Raw genomic sequence first — 14,072 nt, 5'->3', positions numbered from 1 at the left:
GATCATGTTACTTACCGCTCCGTCATCTTCATCCTCTGATTCAGAGCTCGTGAGGTCTTCTTGCTCCCGACTGTCCCCATAGCGATCCTTCACTGGAAAACGAGAGGACAGCTTCAACCTGATACTGAAGGAACTGACATGTTCTCCTTTGAATCATTCTCCTCCTCGTTCCCCCTGCCCACTGTCTTTTTCACCTCCTGCTTTCTTTCCATATGCCCCAAATGTCTCTGACTGCAAAGAAGTGATCTCAACTGGGGACTGTGGCACAGCACCAGAAAGGAAATGGGGCAGAGACCACAGGAGTCTCATGGTCCTGATATTCCACTGGTTTCCACGTTTCTATTTTTAAGGTGTGTAAGGGGGTTTGGAAGCCATATCAGGATCTGAAGGAAACAGCATAACCTTGTATTGTACTAAAAGAAGAGTTATCCATAGCTAACGCTATAAATGGACCTGCCCTGGTCATGAAAGCTTTGTGATCTGCATAAAGCAATGAGAAGGTGCTGTCAGTTAAGTGCATCCTCCGTCAGCAGGTTAAACCAGTCCTGGTTTTACTCTGGTGCATGAATGGGAATATAGCTTTTGCATTTGGGGGGGGGGAGCATTATTAGCCAGCTGTCATGAAGGAGACTTTGGGGCAATCCTGGTTTTCTGACAACTCCACTCTGATGTATTATGGCACCTGCAATGCTGATTTCAATGGGTAGAATCAGGGACTACCAATATCACATTGCTTTGAGATGTGAGTTTAAAACCAAGAGTATCCAGAACATCTGGAACAGGGTCACTGAGTAGCTCTGGTGTTGTACCAGGTCTGAATTAGCTTAGCAGTTAAAAAGAAAATCAAGCAAGCCTAACTGAAACATTATCTATACAACCTTATACATGCATGGCCACCGAGAAGGAGGGGGGGGGGGGCAAGATTCCCCAGCAGGGGATGGGTGATCGTGTCCTGACAGGAGGAGGAGACAGAAAACTCCGATATCGGGCCCCCCCTTGGAGGCTGGGCAAGACCCGGAGGAGCAGACACTGCAGGTCTTCCCCAGTGCTGCTCTTCACTCTGCCCACTGCTTGCCAAGCGGCTGCTTTTCCTCTCAGGCTACGAATGGGCAGGCAATGGGCAGAGTGAAGAACAGAGCTGGAGGAAGACCTCTTCTGCTGACAGGACCTCGGGATTCCCGCCAGCCAAGGTATTTGCATTGTAGTGGTGGTGGCGGTAGCAGTGGAAATCTTGGGGAAGGGGTGGTAGTGGCAATCGGGGAGGGGGGGCAGTGGCCCTGTATACATGTCTAACAGCATTACAGAAATTATATCTACAGGTACATGCCAAGTGACCCAGTTCAAGGAGGAGTTCTGGTTCTATGCACTGAAATCATTGTTCCTGATCCCAGGACTGAGCTGTCAGAAATCTCCCTCCTGGAACTGGTAGTCGCAGATATGTCTCTAAGCAAACCGCAGATCCTCCTCATCCTGGGACCTGTAGTCCTTCCAAAAGTCAAACCCTCTCAAGTCCCACAAGCCCCAGAGTGCAGCCGATCAGCAGGAAGAGGCCGCTTCCATACAGCGCGGCCTGCAAAGCCGGGGACCAGCGTGAGAAAGCCGCCCACTCCTGGAGAGGCAGAGTCGGTGTCGACCAGCTAACACTCACAGCGCTGCAGCTCCTCCTTCCGCCGGTACTGCTCGTAACGAGCCGCGAACTTAGGGTTGATCTTCAGCTCGCAGGCCCCGGGCATTACTATAATTATAATATGATTACTATTAGTATTTTATTTTTTAATTTATTCTGCTTCTCCACCACCCCTAGGCTCAGCGTCCGAACCAGGAAACACGTGTCAGCATCTCAGGGGCGGAAAGGGCAAAGGTCACAGAAGCTGTCAGCCAATGGCGGGCGACGCCCCGCCCCGCCTCCTAACGTAGCTGTTTAAAGGGTCTTTTTGTCTGCTCTGGAGTCTAGACCGATGGACTTCATTTATTTTTACCTGCTTTCTTGTTTTTTGGAGGTGATAAGAAACTAGATGGCCTATACTCCCCCCTTTCCCCAAATGTAATCACTACTACTACTTATCATTTCTATAGCGCTACTAGACGTACACAGCGCTTACTGCTCCACAGAGCTTAAATCTAATTAGGACAAACTAGAGTAAAGGGAACACTAAAGTGAGGATGATAAAATAAGGGTTCTGAACAAGTGAATAAGGGTTAGGAGTTAAAAGGAGCATCAAAAAGGTGGGCTTGTAGCTTAGATTTGAAGACGGCCAGAGATGGAGCTTGACTACCGGCTCAGGAAGTCTATTCCAGGCATATGGTGCAGCAAGATAAAAGGAATGGAGTCTGGAGTTAGCAGTGGAAGAGAAGGGTGCAGATAAAAATGATTTACCCAGTGAACGGAGTTCCCGGGGAGGAATGTAGGGAGAGATGAGAGTGGAGAGGTACTGAGGAGCTGCAGAGTGAATGCACCTATAGGTCAATAAGAGGAGTTTGAACTGTATGCGGAAACAGATAGGAAGCCAGTGAAGTGACTTGAGGAGAGGGCTAATATGAGCATAACGACACTGGCAGAATATTAGTCGTGCAGCAGAATTTTGAACAGATTGAAGAGGAGAGAGATGTTAAGTGGGCCCTTACCCAACAGTAAATGGCAGTGTGCACATGCTGCATGCCTATCACCTGCGTAGCATGTGAGACCTTACCGCTAAGGCAATGGGTGGTGGGTAAAGTCTCAGGCAGAAAATGGACACGTGCTGGTTTTTATTTTACTGCACATCCACTTTCTGGCCCCTTAAAAAGGGCCCGGTGCATGCCCAAAGCACATACTTGCACTGCCGCAGGCCACTTTTTACCACAGCTTAGTAAAAAGGGCCCCTGAGTTTTAGGGGCCAGTCCCTAGAGCAGGGTTGTCCATCCTCGGTCCTCAAGGGCCACAATGCAGTTGGGTTTTGCAGGATTTTCCCAATGAATATGCATGAGATCTATTTGCAGGCACTACCTCCATTGTATGCAAATAAATCTAATGAATATTCATTGTGAAAATACAGAAAACCCAACCTGGCCGAGGTTGGATACCCTGCCCTGCCTTAGAGGTTTCTCTCATTCGGTCCCACATTTGGAACTTATGAACAGGCCTCAAAATTCAGTCCTCTTTAAACGTCACTTACCTGTGCTCGATTCCAAACAGCTGTAACTAGAAATAAAACAAAGGGAAGGAAAATAAGGTGATACCTTTTTTTTTTTATTGGACTAATTTAATACATTTTCTGACAAACTTTGGAAGGCCAGAGTCACCTTCTTCAGGTCAATGCCAATGCGTAGTACAAACTACAAAGTTTTAGAGACTTACCCCATCAATACATGGGCAGATTTGTAAAGGGATGAGATCACAGAGAATGAGAACTGGTAAAGAAGCACATTTATATGTAGCTGAGATGCTGCCCTGGGGAGTGTCTGCAACTCGATTCTTTTGAGCTCATCCAAAAACCAGTCCATCATACTCTGGGGTAAGGGAATTTGAAGGTGAACTAAATCCATCTGTTTAGTTGTTGTTTTTTTTTTTAATAAAGGGTGTCGGAGAGAACGAAATAATGGCAGCATCAGTTTCATTACTCAGCAGGCAAAGAGGTGCATCACGCTAGTGCTTGTCCTGTTGTACCAGTCAAGCAACTCGGCAAGCCTTAGTGTAAAAATGGGCGTTGGTTCAGGTGGCACTTGATACTCCCCTGAAAACCTGGGCTTCTCTTGTGATGCTTTGTAACCAAGCATTGATGCCTGCTCCTGTACAAGGATTCAAAGCTAAGTCACTGTTTTGGTGAATGGATAAGGATTCCTGAGAGTTGATGTTCCCTCCTGTTTAATGTATGGCATTGGCTTGAGTAGACACAACTTGCCCTGTTATCAAAAGATGTTTTCTTTCTAATGTGAGTGCTGCAGCTATTTAGATGAAACCAGACCTAGAAATTCACCCTGATTACACACGTGCATAAAATCCTAAACTGTAGAAACAGTACAGGATGGCAAATAAAGACAGCAAGGCTCACCTAAGTCTACCTGCTTTTTTTTTTTTTTTAATATGCTGTTTTTCTCCGTAAAACCCTCTTGCATAACTCCTTGTCCCTGCCCATATACCACTATTTCTTAACTACTAAGCTCCTCTCTGCTTACCCCAGACTTTTTCATAAATTGCATTGTGAGGTTGCTAGAGGTTGTTCAATGTACCAGTCTTCCTTTCTATGGAATACCTCCTGATGTTATTATTCCAGCCCTAACTCTTCACTCACCCCTTGTAGAGCACGTTCAGCAGTGAATGCTTATCTTTTTGTACATTTGATTTTTCTCTTGTATTATCTTCTCCACCTCCTTCGGGAATACAGAATCAGGATCTTGAAGTCTTAATCTCCTAGTGCAGACTCTGCACTATTTTGTCAGCTCTTCTGAAGTTTTGACCTCTTGAACTGCACAGTACTTCAAGCTGAGGTCTTGGCCTCACCCCCTCAAATTGTTTGATCACCTTAAGGCCAAAGCCCATGAAAAGACGAGCACTTCCCAAGCCACTGCTTTCATCGTGTAAAGACACCATAAATGTTCTATTGCGATTTCTCAAGCATTGCTGCAATAAATGATTCAAGAATCAAAGCTGAAAACTTTAGCATCACCAAACAATTTAATGGTTAAGAAAAATAACATTAAATTATACACATGTCCTTCAAAAGTATAATAAATACGTTTTTAAAACCAATTCTACCTACACAGCTGAAATCAACAATGGTGCAATTCATTTACAGTAAGCACGCTGGGGAAGACAAAGATTTAGTGGTGTAATTAAGACCCTTCCCCTCAAAAGAAACCTCTGCTTTTTCTGTTACAAATGAAGGCAGCGTCAAGACAGACAAATTCTGATGCCTTATGTGAGATGAGGTATTCTGATTGTAAGCTTATGGTAAACAACATAGAGGTGATCAAAGGGAAAACATTCAGCTCTGTTCAACTTCTCTGAATGGAAAAGGTGGACACCGATGACTGTCTTCCTCTATGCTTTGAAGAGTTTGATTTTACTGCTCAGTTTGAAATCTAAGACAAACGGGCAGTTGTACTTTCTCTAAAGAGGAAAAAAAAACACACTCATTTCTCTCTAAAGCCACTACAAACCATTTCCCTGAATATTATTAAAACAGAAACAAGTGTGAGGTATTTAAAATCAATAAACCACTGTGCAACGGATTCATACTTTGTGTTCTGTACAGACAGCATGTTTTTTGTCCTTTGTGTAGAAAGAGCAATAAACTATTGGAGTTATTCAATGTGACCTGAATAACCTATACAAAAAAAAGTGCTGATCAGACATTGCTGAGAATCAAAATGCTGCAGAACTCTGCCGCTACAATGCAAAAAACATTTAAAATGCTGAGCATTACCAAAACTCTAACGTCTAAGGGGTAACGCTTCAAGGACAACAGCAAAGAGAAAACACAGCCCAGACTGTAGAATCTACAGGGCATTTAAAACACATAATAAGACTCTGGGATACTAGATTTTATCGGATGCCTTTTGACCTTGCTGCTAATTACTAAAGCGCATGAAAAACAAGAAATTTCTACTGGTGTCACATACTTTCAGGAACAACCCAAACCAGGCCCCCCCGACCAAAGCAGGCTAGAGAAAAGGTACCAATGATATTTAAGAGTGAATATATTATTAAGAAGCATCAGAGGTTGGGGAAAATGTATGTAAGGAAAGCTTTACGCTGTTTTTCTTTATAACCAAGTGGAAAAGTTAGCTTTTAAAAAACCCTATAAGACTACATAGTGCAACCAAACGTTTTACAAACGCTTCTCCCTAAGTACCTTAACTTTTAATACAGATCAATTAATTTAACAATTTAATTATCTTTATCACGTTTCCATTTCTGGATAAATACATAGCAAAAGGAATTGTTACAGTACTTTATACATCCAGACATGCAATCCACACTTAACTACTTGTGTTCATGAGGCCGGGGTATTCACACACACACACCCCCCCTCCGAAATCAAGGCTGTTCCATCTGATACTGTTCCAGAAGAGACACAACTTGTGACTGTCCCCCTAGCCTTGCAAGGTCCAGTGCTGTCAGGCCTTGGGCATCTTGGTGCTGCAGGTTGGATTCTGCCACCAGGAAGTTCACTGCGTCGGCATGACCTTCTCGAATAGCCACATGGATGGGCAGAGAGCCGCTGCTGTCTGGCACGTTGACATCCGCGCCGTGCTCCACCAGAAGCTGCAGAGTTTCCAGAAAGCCCGTCCGTGCCGCATCGTGGGCGGGAGTGGTGCCATAAGCGTCCTGGACGTTGGCACAAGCACCCTGTTTCAGCAGTTCTTGCGCAATGGGCGTGTTTCCAAACATCATGACCTAGGAGGGAAAAGGGCGAAGGTAACAGATGGAACAAGCTTAGACTGACAGTTTACCGCAACAGCAATGACCGATAGACTTCAGTGGGGGGGGGGGGGGGGGAGGTATTAAAGCTTGTACCTCTCCACTCTCCCTACATTCCTCCCCGGGAACTTAGTTCACTGGGTAAATATCTCTTATCTGCACCCTTCTCCTCTACCGCTAACTCCAGACTCCGTTCCTTTTATCTTGCTGCACCATATGCCTGGAAAACACTCCCTGAGCCAGTACGTGAAGCTCCATCTCTGGCCGTCTTCAAATCTAAGCTAAAAGCCCACCTTTTTGATGCTGCTTTTAACTCCTAACCCTTATTCACTTGTTCAGAACCCTTATTTTATCATCCTCACTTTAATATTCCCTTATCCCTTCTTTGTCTGTCCTAATTACATTGTAAGCTCTGTTGCGAAGGGACTGTCTCTTTATGTCCAGTGTACAGCGCTGCACACGTCTAGTAGCGCTATAGAAATGATAAGTAGTAGTAGTAATAGTAGTTGTTTCACTGGTGTTCAGCACCACAGCCTGGACAGCTCGTGTGAGGGATGCACACATCAAAATTAAAAGCATGTTTCAAATGTCTGAGAAGAGCTGAAAGATAAAGGAAGGTGTAAATGAATGACAGAGGTTACTAGAGTCTAGAACAAATGAAATCAAACCCTTCATGGTGGAGATATTCCAGGATTCTGTGGGCGTAATTTTATGACCTAGTGCGTGAAGTTGCAGGTGCTGTAATATGACAATTAGCTGTTAAGTGACATTAATGACCAATTATTGGTGCTTATCGGCATATTCATGCGCCCAAAATCTATAACACGCAAATACAAGGGGGACTTGACCTGGGGGGGGGGGGGGGGGGGGGAACATGGGCGGATCAGAGGCATGCCTAGCACCTACCATGTGGATTTATAGAATAGTACCTGGCCTGATTACAGTTAGGTGCGAGCATTGAAAACAGCTAGTGTAAGTACCCGCATCTAAAGTTATGCACAATTAAGGACATCTAATATAATAATTTGTACCTCAATGTTCTATGGCTGGCTGGGTTCATAACATCCTGACGTCAGCAAGCCTCCAGCGTTTCCTTCCCCCTCACTGTTCTGCCCTCGCAAAAAACAAAATGACGTCAGAGGAGGGCAGAACAGTCAGAGGGAAGGAATGCTGGAGGTGAGCTGACGTCAGGATGTTACGAACGCAAGTGAAGGCAATGGAACGCTGCAGGGGACGCGAGCCCAACGGAGGGGAGGCCAGAGCAGAGGAGAATCGCTGGACATGGATGAATGGGAGGCGAAGGGAAAATCACGGCACACGGAGGGGATGGCAGGGCAGAGGAGAATCACTGCACATGGAGGGGAGGGAAGAATCGTGGGACATGGAGGGGAGGAGAAATCGCTTAGATGAGAGCCTTCCTAGGGCCCGTTTCATTTTTGACGAAATGGGCTTGGTTGGATTAGTATGCTAATATTCTGTATCAACAATTAACTTTACATGACCTTTTGAAGATTAACCCCTATATGGAGGGTTCCAGTGAACGTTCGTAATGCCCCCGCACTCTCAGAGAGTGGCTGAATATCGGCAGCACTCCATAGACTAAGGCTGTCCTAATTTTATAGTTTAGTTAATTTAGTTTATTGGCTAGCAGATCAAAGCGGTTTACTTAAGATTACAACTAGAAAAAAAATGGAAAAGAACTACAATATTCAAACGTGAACAACGGCATGGGGAAAGGGGTAGAGGAGGAAAAGAAACAAGGAGCGGGGGTGGGATATTGTGGAAGGTCCAAAAGACACCCATTATCAGGGTACTAAAAGCTAACGTGAACAGCCAAGTTTTTAAAGTTGCTTTAAATCTGTCAAAGGATAGCTCACCCCGAATCTCGTTCGGGAGTAAATTTCCAGCTAGAAGGGGCTGCAAAAAAGAAGGCACAAGGAGTGTGGATGCCATAGCTGGCCTTTTTTGGAGCGGGTAGAACCAGCTGATGGTTGTTTATTGAATGCAGGATATGTGCAGGAGAGTAAGGAATGGTATGAATCAAGAGATAGCCAGGAAGACCCAACCCAAAAGCCCTAAAGGGATAGTGGTCACATATTGCCCACTGTACATACTCAGCAATGCCATTTCTACAGGCAATGGTGCAAAATATACAGAAAAATATTTCAAGAGCGTGGCCAGAATTTTTTTTAATTGCAATATTTATTCAGTAAAGCTTAGACCTTTTTGTTTTGATTCTTTATATTTTAAATTATGTACAATATTTTTGTATGATGTACAGCACATATTAATTATGGCCTACAAGTTTAACAAATTAAATGGAAAACTTCAAAGCTCTCTTTGCAATGGTAAAGACAAAGGAGGGCTCTCAAACAGGAGCCAAATTGTACTGATAAAATTCACTTAATTTTGTTTTCCTGACTTCTTTTTCCAGGATCCAGAATGAAACATGAGGCTCAGCACACCTATGTTCAGGAAGAGAAATCTTAGCCACCTTCTGCCTTTGGCTGTAAAAGGCATAATTTAATCCTCCATTGCCCCAAGTACCTTTATATACTATGTAAACTGCTTTGAATGTAGTTGCAAAAACCACAGAAAGGCAGTATATCAAGTCCCATTTCCCCCCTCCCCATTCTTATGCATTTTTTTCCAAGGCAGGTGTGCCTGGAATTTGTTGCTAGAGAATGTGGTAAAAGCAGTTAACTCAGCAGGGTTTAAAAAAAAGGTTTGGCTCATTTCCTAAAAGAAAAGCCCATAAGCCATTATTAAGATGGACTTTGGAAAATCCACTGCTTTATTTCTAAGTTTTACTGTTCTGGGATCTTGCCAGGTATTTGTGACCTGGACTGACCACTGTTGGAAACAGGATACTGGTCTTGATGGACCTTCAGTCTGTCCCAGTATGGGTAACACTTCTGTTTCCAATCTGACCAAGGACAGCAGCAAGCACATAAAGAAACTTGTATGTAAGCAGTAACCTTCAGTGTCAGCTAGTCACCTGCAGGGCAGTCTTCCCAAAGCGATTGTGGGAGTCTGGGTGCACCAGTTCCTCCTGTAAGAGCCGCTGGACTTCAAAGAGGTCCCCCCTGGCAGCGGCTCGGGTCAGCCGGTCCCCCTCACTGATCTCTTCCAGGAGCATTGGTCACTGGTCTGGGAAGTCACTGAATTCAAAGAGAGATGAAACCCAAAGTGTCAGAATTAACCCAAGACTCCAAATGAGCCACAGTTGCACCTCCTGCCAAGCGATCTGAGGGAATACAATTTGATAGAGGGAGGTGTGTGCAGGGGAGCAGAGGGTGCCTCAGTGGGTGTGTAATCCTAAAACCAGTTAGACGTACAAGAACATTTGGGAATGCAGCCACCTGTATGTAGAGGCAGCTATGACCCAATGTTAGGCGAGGGATATTGAGTTGCAATCGATATGGGAATTTGCATCTGCATTGACCTAAACTGAACAAATCACTGCTGGACAAGACTGGACAGACCTTACCTGCTCTTAGTTTCTGTTACTATGAGCATGTGTTCAGTGGGGAGGGAGGTGATGATGGTGCCCTAGGATGTGTAGGATGGGGGGGGGGGGGGGGGAATGTGTGGAAAGGGTGTTTCATTAGAGTGTGTGTAGGATTGGGGGTTTCAGCGGATGTATAAATGGGAACTGGGATATTTGAAAGTGTGAAGGGTGTGTGGGGGGGGTGAAGATGGTATGAGCAGACTAGAGAGTTCTAGTATATGTGTGAGTGTGGGGGGGGGGGGTCTGTTTGTATAAGGGAAGTGGTTTAAGGGGGGGGAGTGTGAATAAGGTGTCCGTGTGTGTATACTGTGCGAGATACGGACGTTGGGATGGGGAGGGAGTTATGCCTGTGTGTAAAGGGTGGGGGGTTATCCCTGGAGTGTGTATTGGGTGGGGGAGCAGGGATATTTGGGGGGTATCTCTGTGTGTATTTTGGGAGGGGGATATCCCTATTATGTGCATAGGGTGGGGAGGGGTATTTTGGGAGGGGGTTATCCTTGGTGTGTATGGGGTGGGGACGGGGATATCCCTGTGTGTATAGGGCGGGGGTATTTCGATAATATGTGTTGTTGGGGGGGTTGCGCCCGTACTCTCCCCCCTCTCCTGAACAGCCGCGCGCGCTCCCGGTTCCCCCCTCCCAGGCTTTCGCTTCCCTCCCTTCCTACCTACCTGTGCGCAGTGGCGACTCGCGAGCTAGTCCGGTGCGCGCGCCTCCAATTCTCAGTGGCAGCCGGCTCTCTCTCCAACTGACAGCCGGGCGCAGCTCAACCCAACGGAACGCCCCCCCCCCCCCCCCCCCCAAGCCCGCCTGGACTCCGCCCCCACTGCTTGTTTTTGTTATTTTACGAAGGCGATACTTAGTATCGTCGCCGTCTGGCTGATAGGTGATTGGCTGAAGCTTCGCGTGCGATATACCCCTTTCAACCAATCGCCGGAATCTCTAAGGGCTTTAAAAAAAAAAAAAAAAAAATGGGTGGGGGAAGAGGAGCAGACAAGCCGCGAATGGTTATTGGTGCCCCCATCGACCAATGGAGCAGAGTCCGGGGTAGAGGAGGCGGAGCTAAGAGTTTTGTTTTTTTACCCTTTTGTTAAAAACCTTTGGCGGGAAGGCGCCGCCGCCATTTTGTCTCTGACACTTCCTAATTGTCTAATCCAATTAAAATTTGTCCCTTTTTTTAAAGCTTAGTTCCCCCAAGCCACTATAAATAGTAAAATACAGTAAATTAAGTAAAATATTTAAGCACCTAAAATCAAAACCAGTAGTAAATTACAATATTTCTTATGTGCCCCGCCCAGGCCCCAGCATAATCAGATGATAATAATAAAAACAACATAAAAGTTTTTAAGATTGGCTGTGAAAAGCCAAAGAATTGCTTTTCCAGTTTTGTTTGTGGTCAAGTGTGAAAGAAGAAACACAGGCTGTGGTCTTGGCCAATTTGAAATGCCTCTAAATGCTTTCATCCCCATCACTTCAACCATGTTTAGGGATTGAGCTGAAGTGGATTAGCAAACAAATTTAAGAAATCCAAAGTTTGAAAAGCTCAAAGAGGGACAATTGGCAGAATTTACGATGGCACCCATAGCAAGGACTAGGTGTCCAACATTAGCCCTGGCCAGGTTGGGTTTTCAGGATTTGCCCACTGAATATGCATGAGATCTATTTGCATAAAATGGAGGCAGTGCATGCAAATCTCATGTATAAATTAAATACCGAAGGCAATGAATATATTCAATTCCAACCATACAATGACAGATACATTGAAAACTGTTGAAATTCTAAAAGCCTTCATTTGAGAACTGCCTCCATTGTATGCAAATAGATCTCATGTATATTTAATCATCCAACATGGCCATGTTTCGCCCTACAAGGGCTGCATCTGGAGCTAAACAAATAACCAGTGCAATGTTTTCTCTGTCTAGTTATTGCATTGCAACACTAGAAACTAGCAAGAGGTTTGCTTTTACAAGCATCAGTTACAGCAGCCACAACAACCTGGAAAACATTTGAAGGCAGCCTGTTTGCTGTTTTGATGATTTGGAAATAAATATCATTGTATTTTTTACATGGTCTGTTCTTTTTTTTTTTTTCTGTTGCTCTGGGTCTTGCAGATTGTTTGCCTGTTTGTTTGTTTTTGGCTCTGCTCTTTTTTTCTGTTAACATTAGCACATGGTCATTAATAGGAAAACTAGAAAATCAGTCATTTTTCAAGCTGCAGTAAAAATGGCCTTAACGCATAGGAAAAACCCGTGTAAGGGTTGCACTAGGGCCATGTTTTACCGCAGCAAGAAGAATCTAGCCCCCAAAACAGCTCATATTCTCCTGTTACCCCCCCCCCCCCCCACCCACACACTGTCCCTCAAGACCCCTACCTGAGGTCTGTGTACAGCAGGGGCGTAGCTAGACCTCACGGTCGAAGGGGGCCAGAGCCCGAGGTTGGGGGCATATTTTGAGTGCCCCCACGCCTCCTCACCTCCTTGCCACTTCCCCTTACCGCCTCGTCACTCCCCCCGCAAAAATAAATACCTTTGCTGGCGGTGGTCCCCAATGCCAGCCGAAGCCTTCTTCAGCGCCGGTCTCTGGCGCAGCCGTGTTCGCTGCCTGCCCCTTGCTCTTCTTTCTTCTTGCTCCTCCTGTGCATGCTGATGCTCCTTCTCTGTTTCACATAAAGGAGCCTCAGCGTGCACAGGAGCAGCAAGAAGAAAAGCAGGGCAGTGAACACGGCTGCGCCAGAGACCAGCACTGAAGAAGGCTTTGGCTGGCGGGGGTTGGGGACCCCCGCCAGCGAAACCAGGGGCCCGGATGAAATTTACAGGGGCCCAGGCCCCCGTAGCTATGCCCCTGTTGTACAGGGCAAGGCTGGACCTATCCCTACGGCCCCCGTATTCCCCACTAGTCCTGTTACAGACAGAGTTTTGAAGATATTTGTAGTTAGCTGTTTTTCATATTTTTGTACTTCTTTGGCTGGTACTACGGGGGCACATTTGCTCTTCTCACTGGCGCGAGAGTCAAATTTTCACCGTTTATTCCATTATTTGCAGAAAGCAGACTATAAAGGAGGGGGCCTCTTTCTTGCACACAGTCCCAGTTTGACAGAAGGAATTTTGCACCACCACCACACACACATAACACAACATAACAATGTTACAACTCTCTGTGCTGCTGGATACAGTAGCAAGACTAATCCTATGCAACTCTTTCAACAGTGCAATTTGTTAATGGCAGATTTAAGAAGTGTGCGTGCACACGTGTGGTGGTGGTGGGGGGTCCCCTGTTTATTTCTTCCTTTTTTTTTTAGTGCAATCACCATTTCTTCCAGTCATGTGAAAGAATTATTAATAATTTCTTTTTTTTAATCCAGTCTTTAAAGACAAAAGACTTATACGGTCTGTGCCAGAGCCGGTGGTGAGAGGCGGGGATAGTGCTGGGCAGACTTATATGGTCTGTGCCCTAAAGAGCATAGGTACAAATCAAAGTAGGGTATACACAAAAAGTAGCACACATGAGTTGTCTTGTTGGGCAGACTGGATGGACCATGCAGGTCTTTTTTCTGCCGTCATCTACTATGTTACTATGTATGTTACTATGTAAAAGGATTTTTTTTCAAGTGTCCACTCCCCCACAGACCACCATGAAAAATACACAGTTTTCACCACAGTTCACTACTGTGAGAGGCTCCTACTGTCAATGGTGAGCCGGTATTTCTGTCCATAGCATGAAATGCCCATTGGAGCTGAACAGATCTGGATGAAATTTGGCAGGGGCAATGGAGACTAAGGGGCCCTTTAACCAAATTTTACTGTGCCCTCATGCATGTCTTTCCTGCGTGCTAAGGCCATTTTTACCACAGGGGTAAAATGTCTGAATTTTCTAATTTTTTAATTAATGTCCATGCACTAATTTTTCCATTAGAGTGTGGGTAGCATGCGCACATCCCAAAATTACCACAGGATGCCCCATGGTACGCACCTGTTAGCACTTACCACAGCTTTGTAAAAGAGTTGCCAGGGAGTTGTGAGTTTGGTTCAACTTGATGAAATATTTGAAAGTGGCCAAAAAGCTTTGATAGCTTCCAAAAAGAAAAGTTCATTATTATTACAATGGACTTGGGGAAAATCCACTGTTTATTTCTAGGATAAGCAGCATAAAATGTTTTGTAC

The 14,072-nt window shown here is 45.2% G+C and overlaps 2 protein-coding genes across 4 annotated transcripts in view; both read right to left on the bottom strand.

Annotated features, from left to right (window-relative positions):
* KRI1 (KRI1 homolog) overlaps nt 1-1,816 on the bottom strand; it is a 36,629-nt gene extending 34,813 nt beyond the window's left edge. For all 3 annotated transcript variants that reach the window (XM_030197053.1, XM_030197052.1, XM_030197054.1), the window contains exons 1-2: nt 1,649-1,816; nt 16-92 (exon numbers count right to left, since the gene is read on the bottom strand). In XM_030197053.1, coding sequence (XP_030052913.1) covers nt 16-92; nt 1,649-1,733 — 162 coding nt within the window. In that variant the 5' untranslated portion in view covers nt 1,734-1,816. The remainder of the gene's footprint in view (nt 1-15; nt 93-1,648) is intronic.
* A 2,829-nt stretch (nt 1,817-4,645) lies between these two features.
* CDKN2D (cyclin dependent kinase inhibitor 2D) lies at nt 4,646-10,671 on the bottom strand. Its single transcript, XM_030197051.1, has 3 exons — nt 10,584-10,671; nt 9,402-9,564; nt 4,646-6,379 (listed from the first exon to the last, which is right to left on the bottom strand). The coding sequence occupies exons 2-3, from the start codon at nt 9,540-9,542 to the stop codon at nt 6,020-6,022; spliced, it is 501 nt and encodes a 166-aa protein (XP_030052911.1). The 5' UTR covers nt 9,543-9,564; nt 10,584-10,671; the 3' UTR covers nt 4,646-6,019.
* Between the last annotated feature and the right edge of the window lie 3,401 nt (nt 10,672-14,072).

The sequence above is a fragment of the Microcaecilia unicolor genome, chromosome 3 (genome assembly GCF_901765095.1).
Source record: "Microcaecilia unicolor chromosome 3, aMicUni1.1, whole genome shotgun sequence".
In the NCBI taxonomy this organism is placed as follows: Eukaryota; Metazoa; Chordata; class Amphibia; order Gymnophiona; family Siphonopidae; genus Microcaecilia; species Microcaecilia unicolor.
Note: the sequence above shows the minus strand (reverse complement) of the source record. Positions and strands in the feature narration are given on the sequence as shown.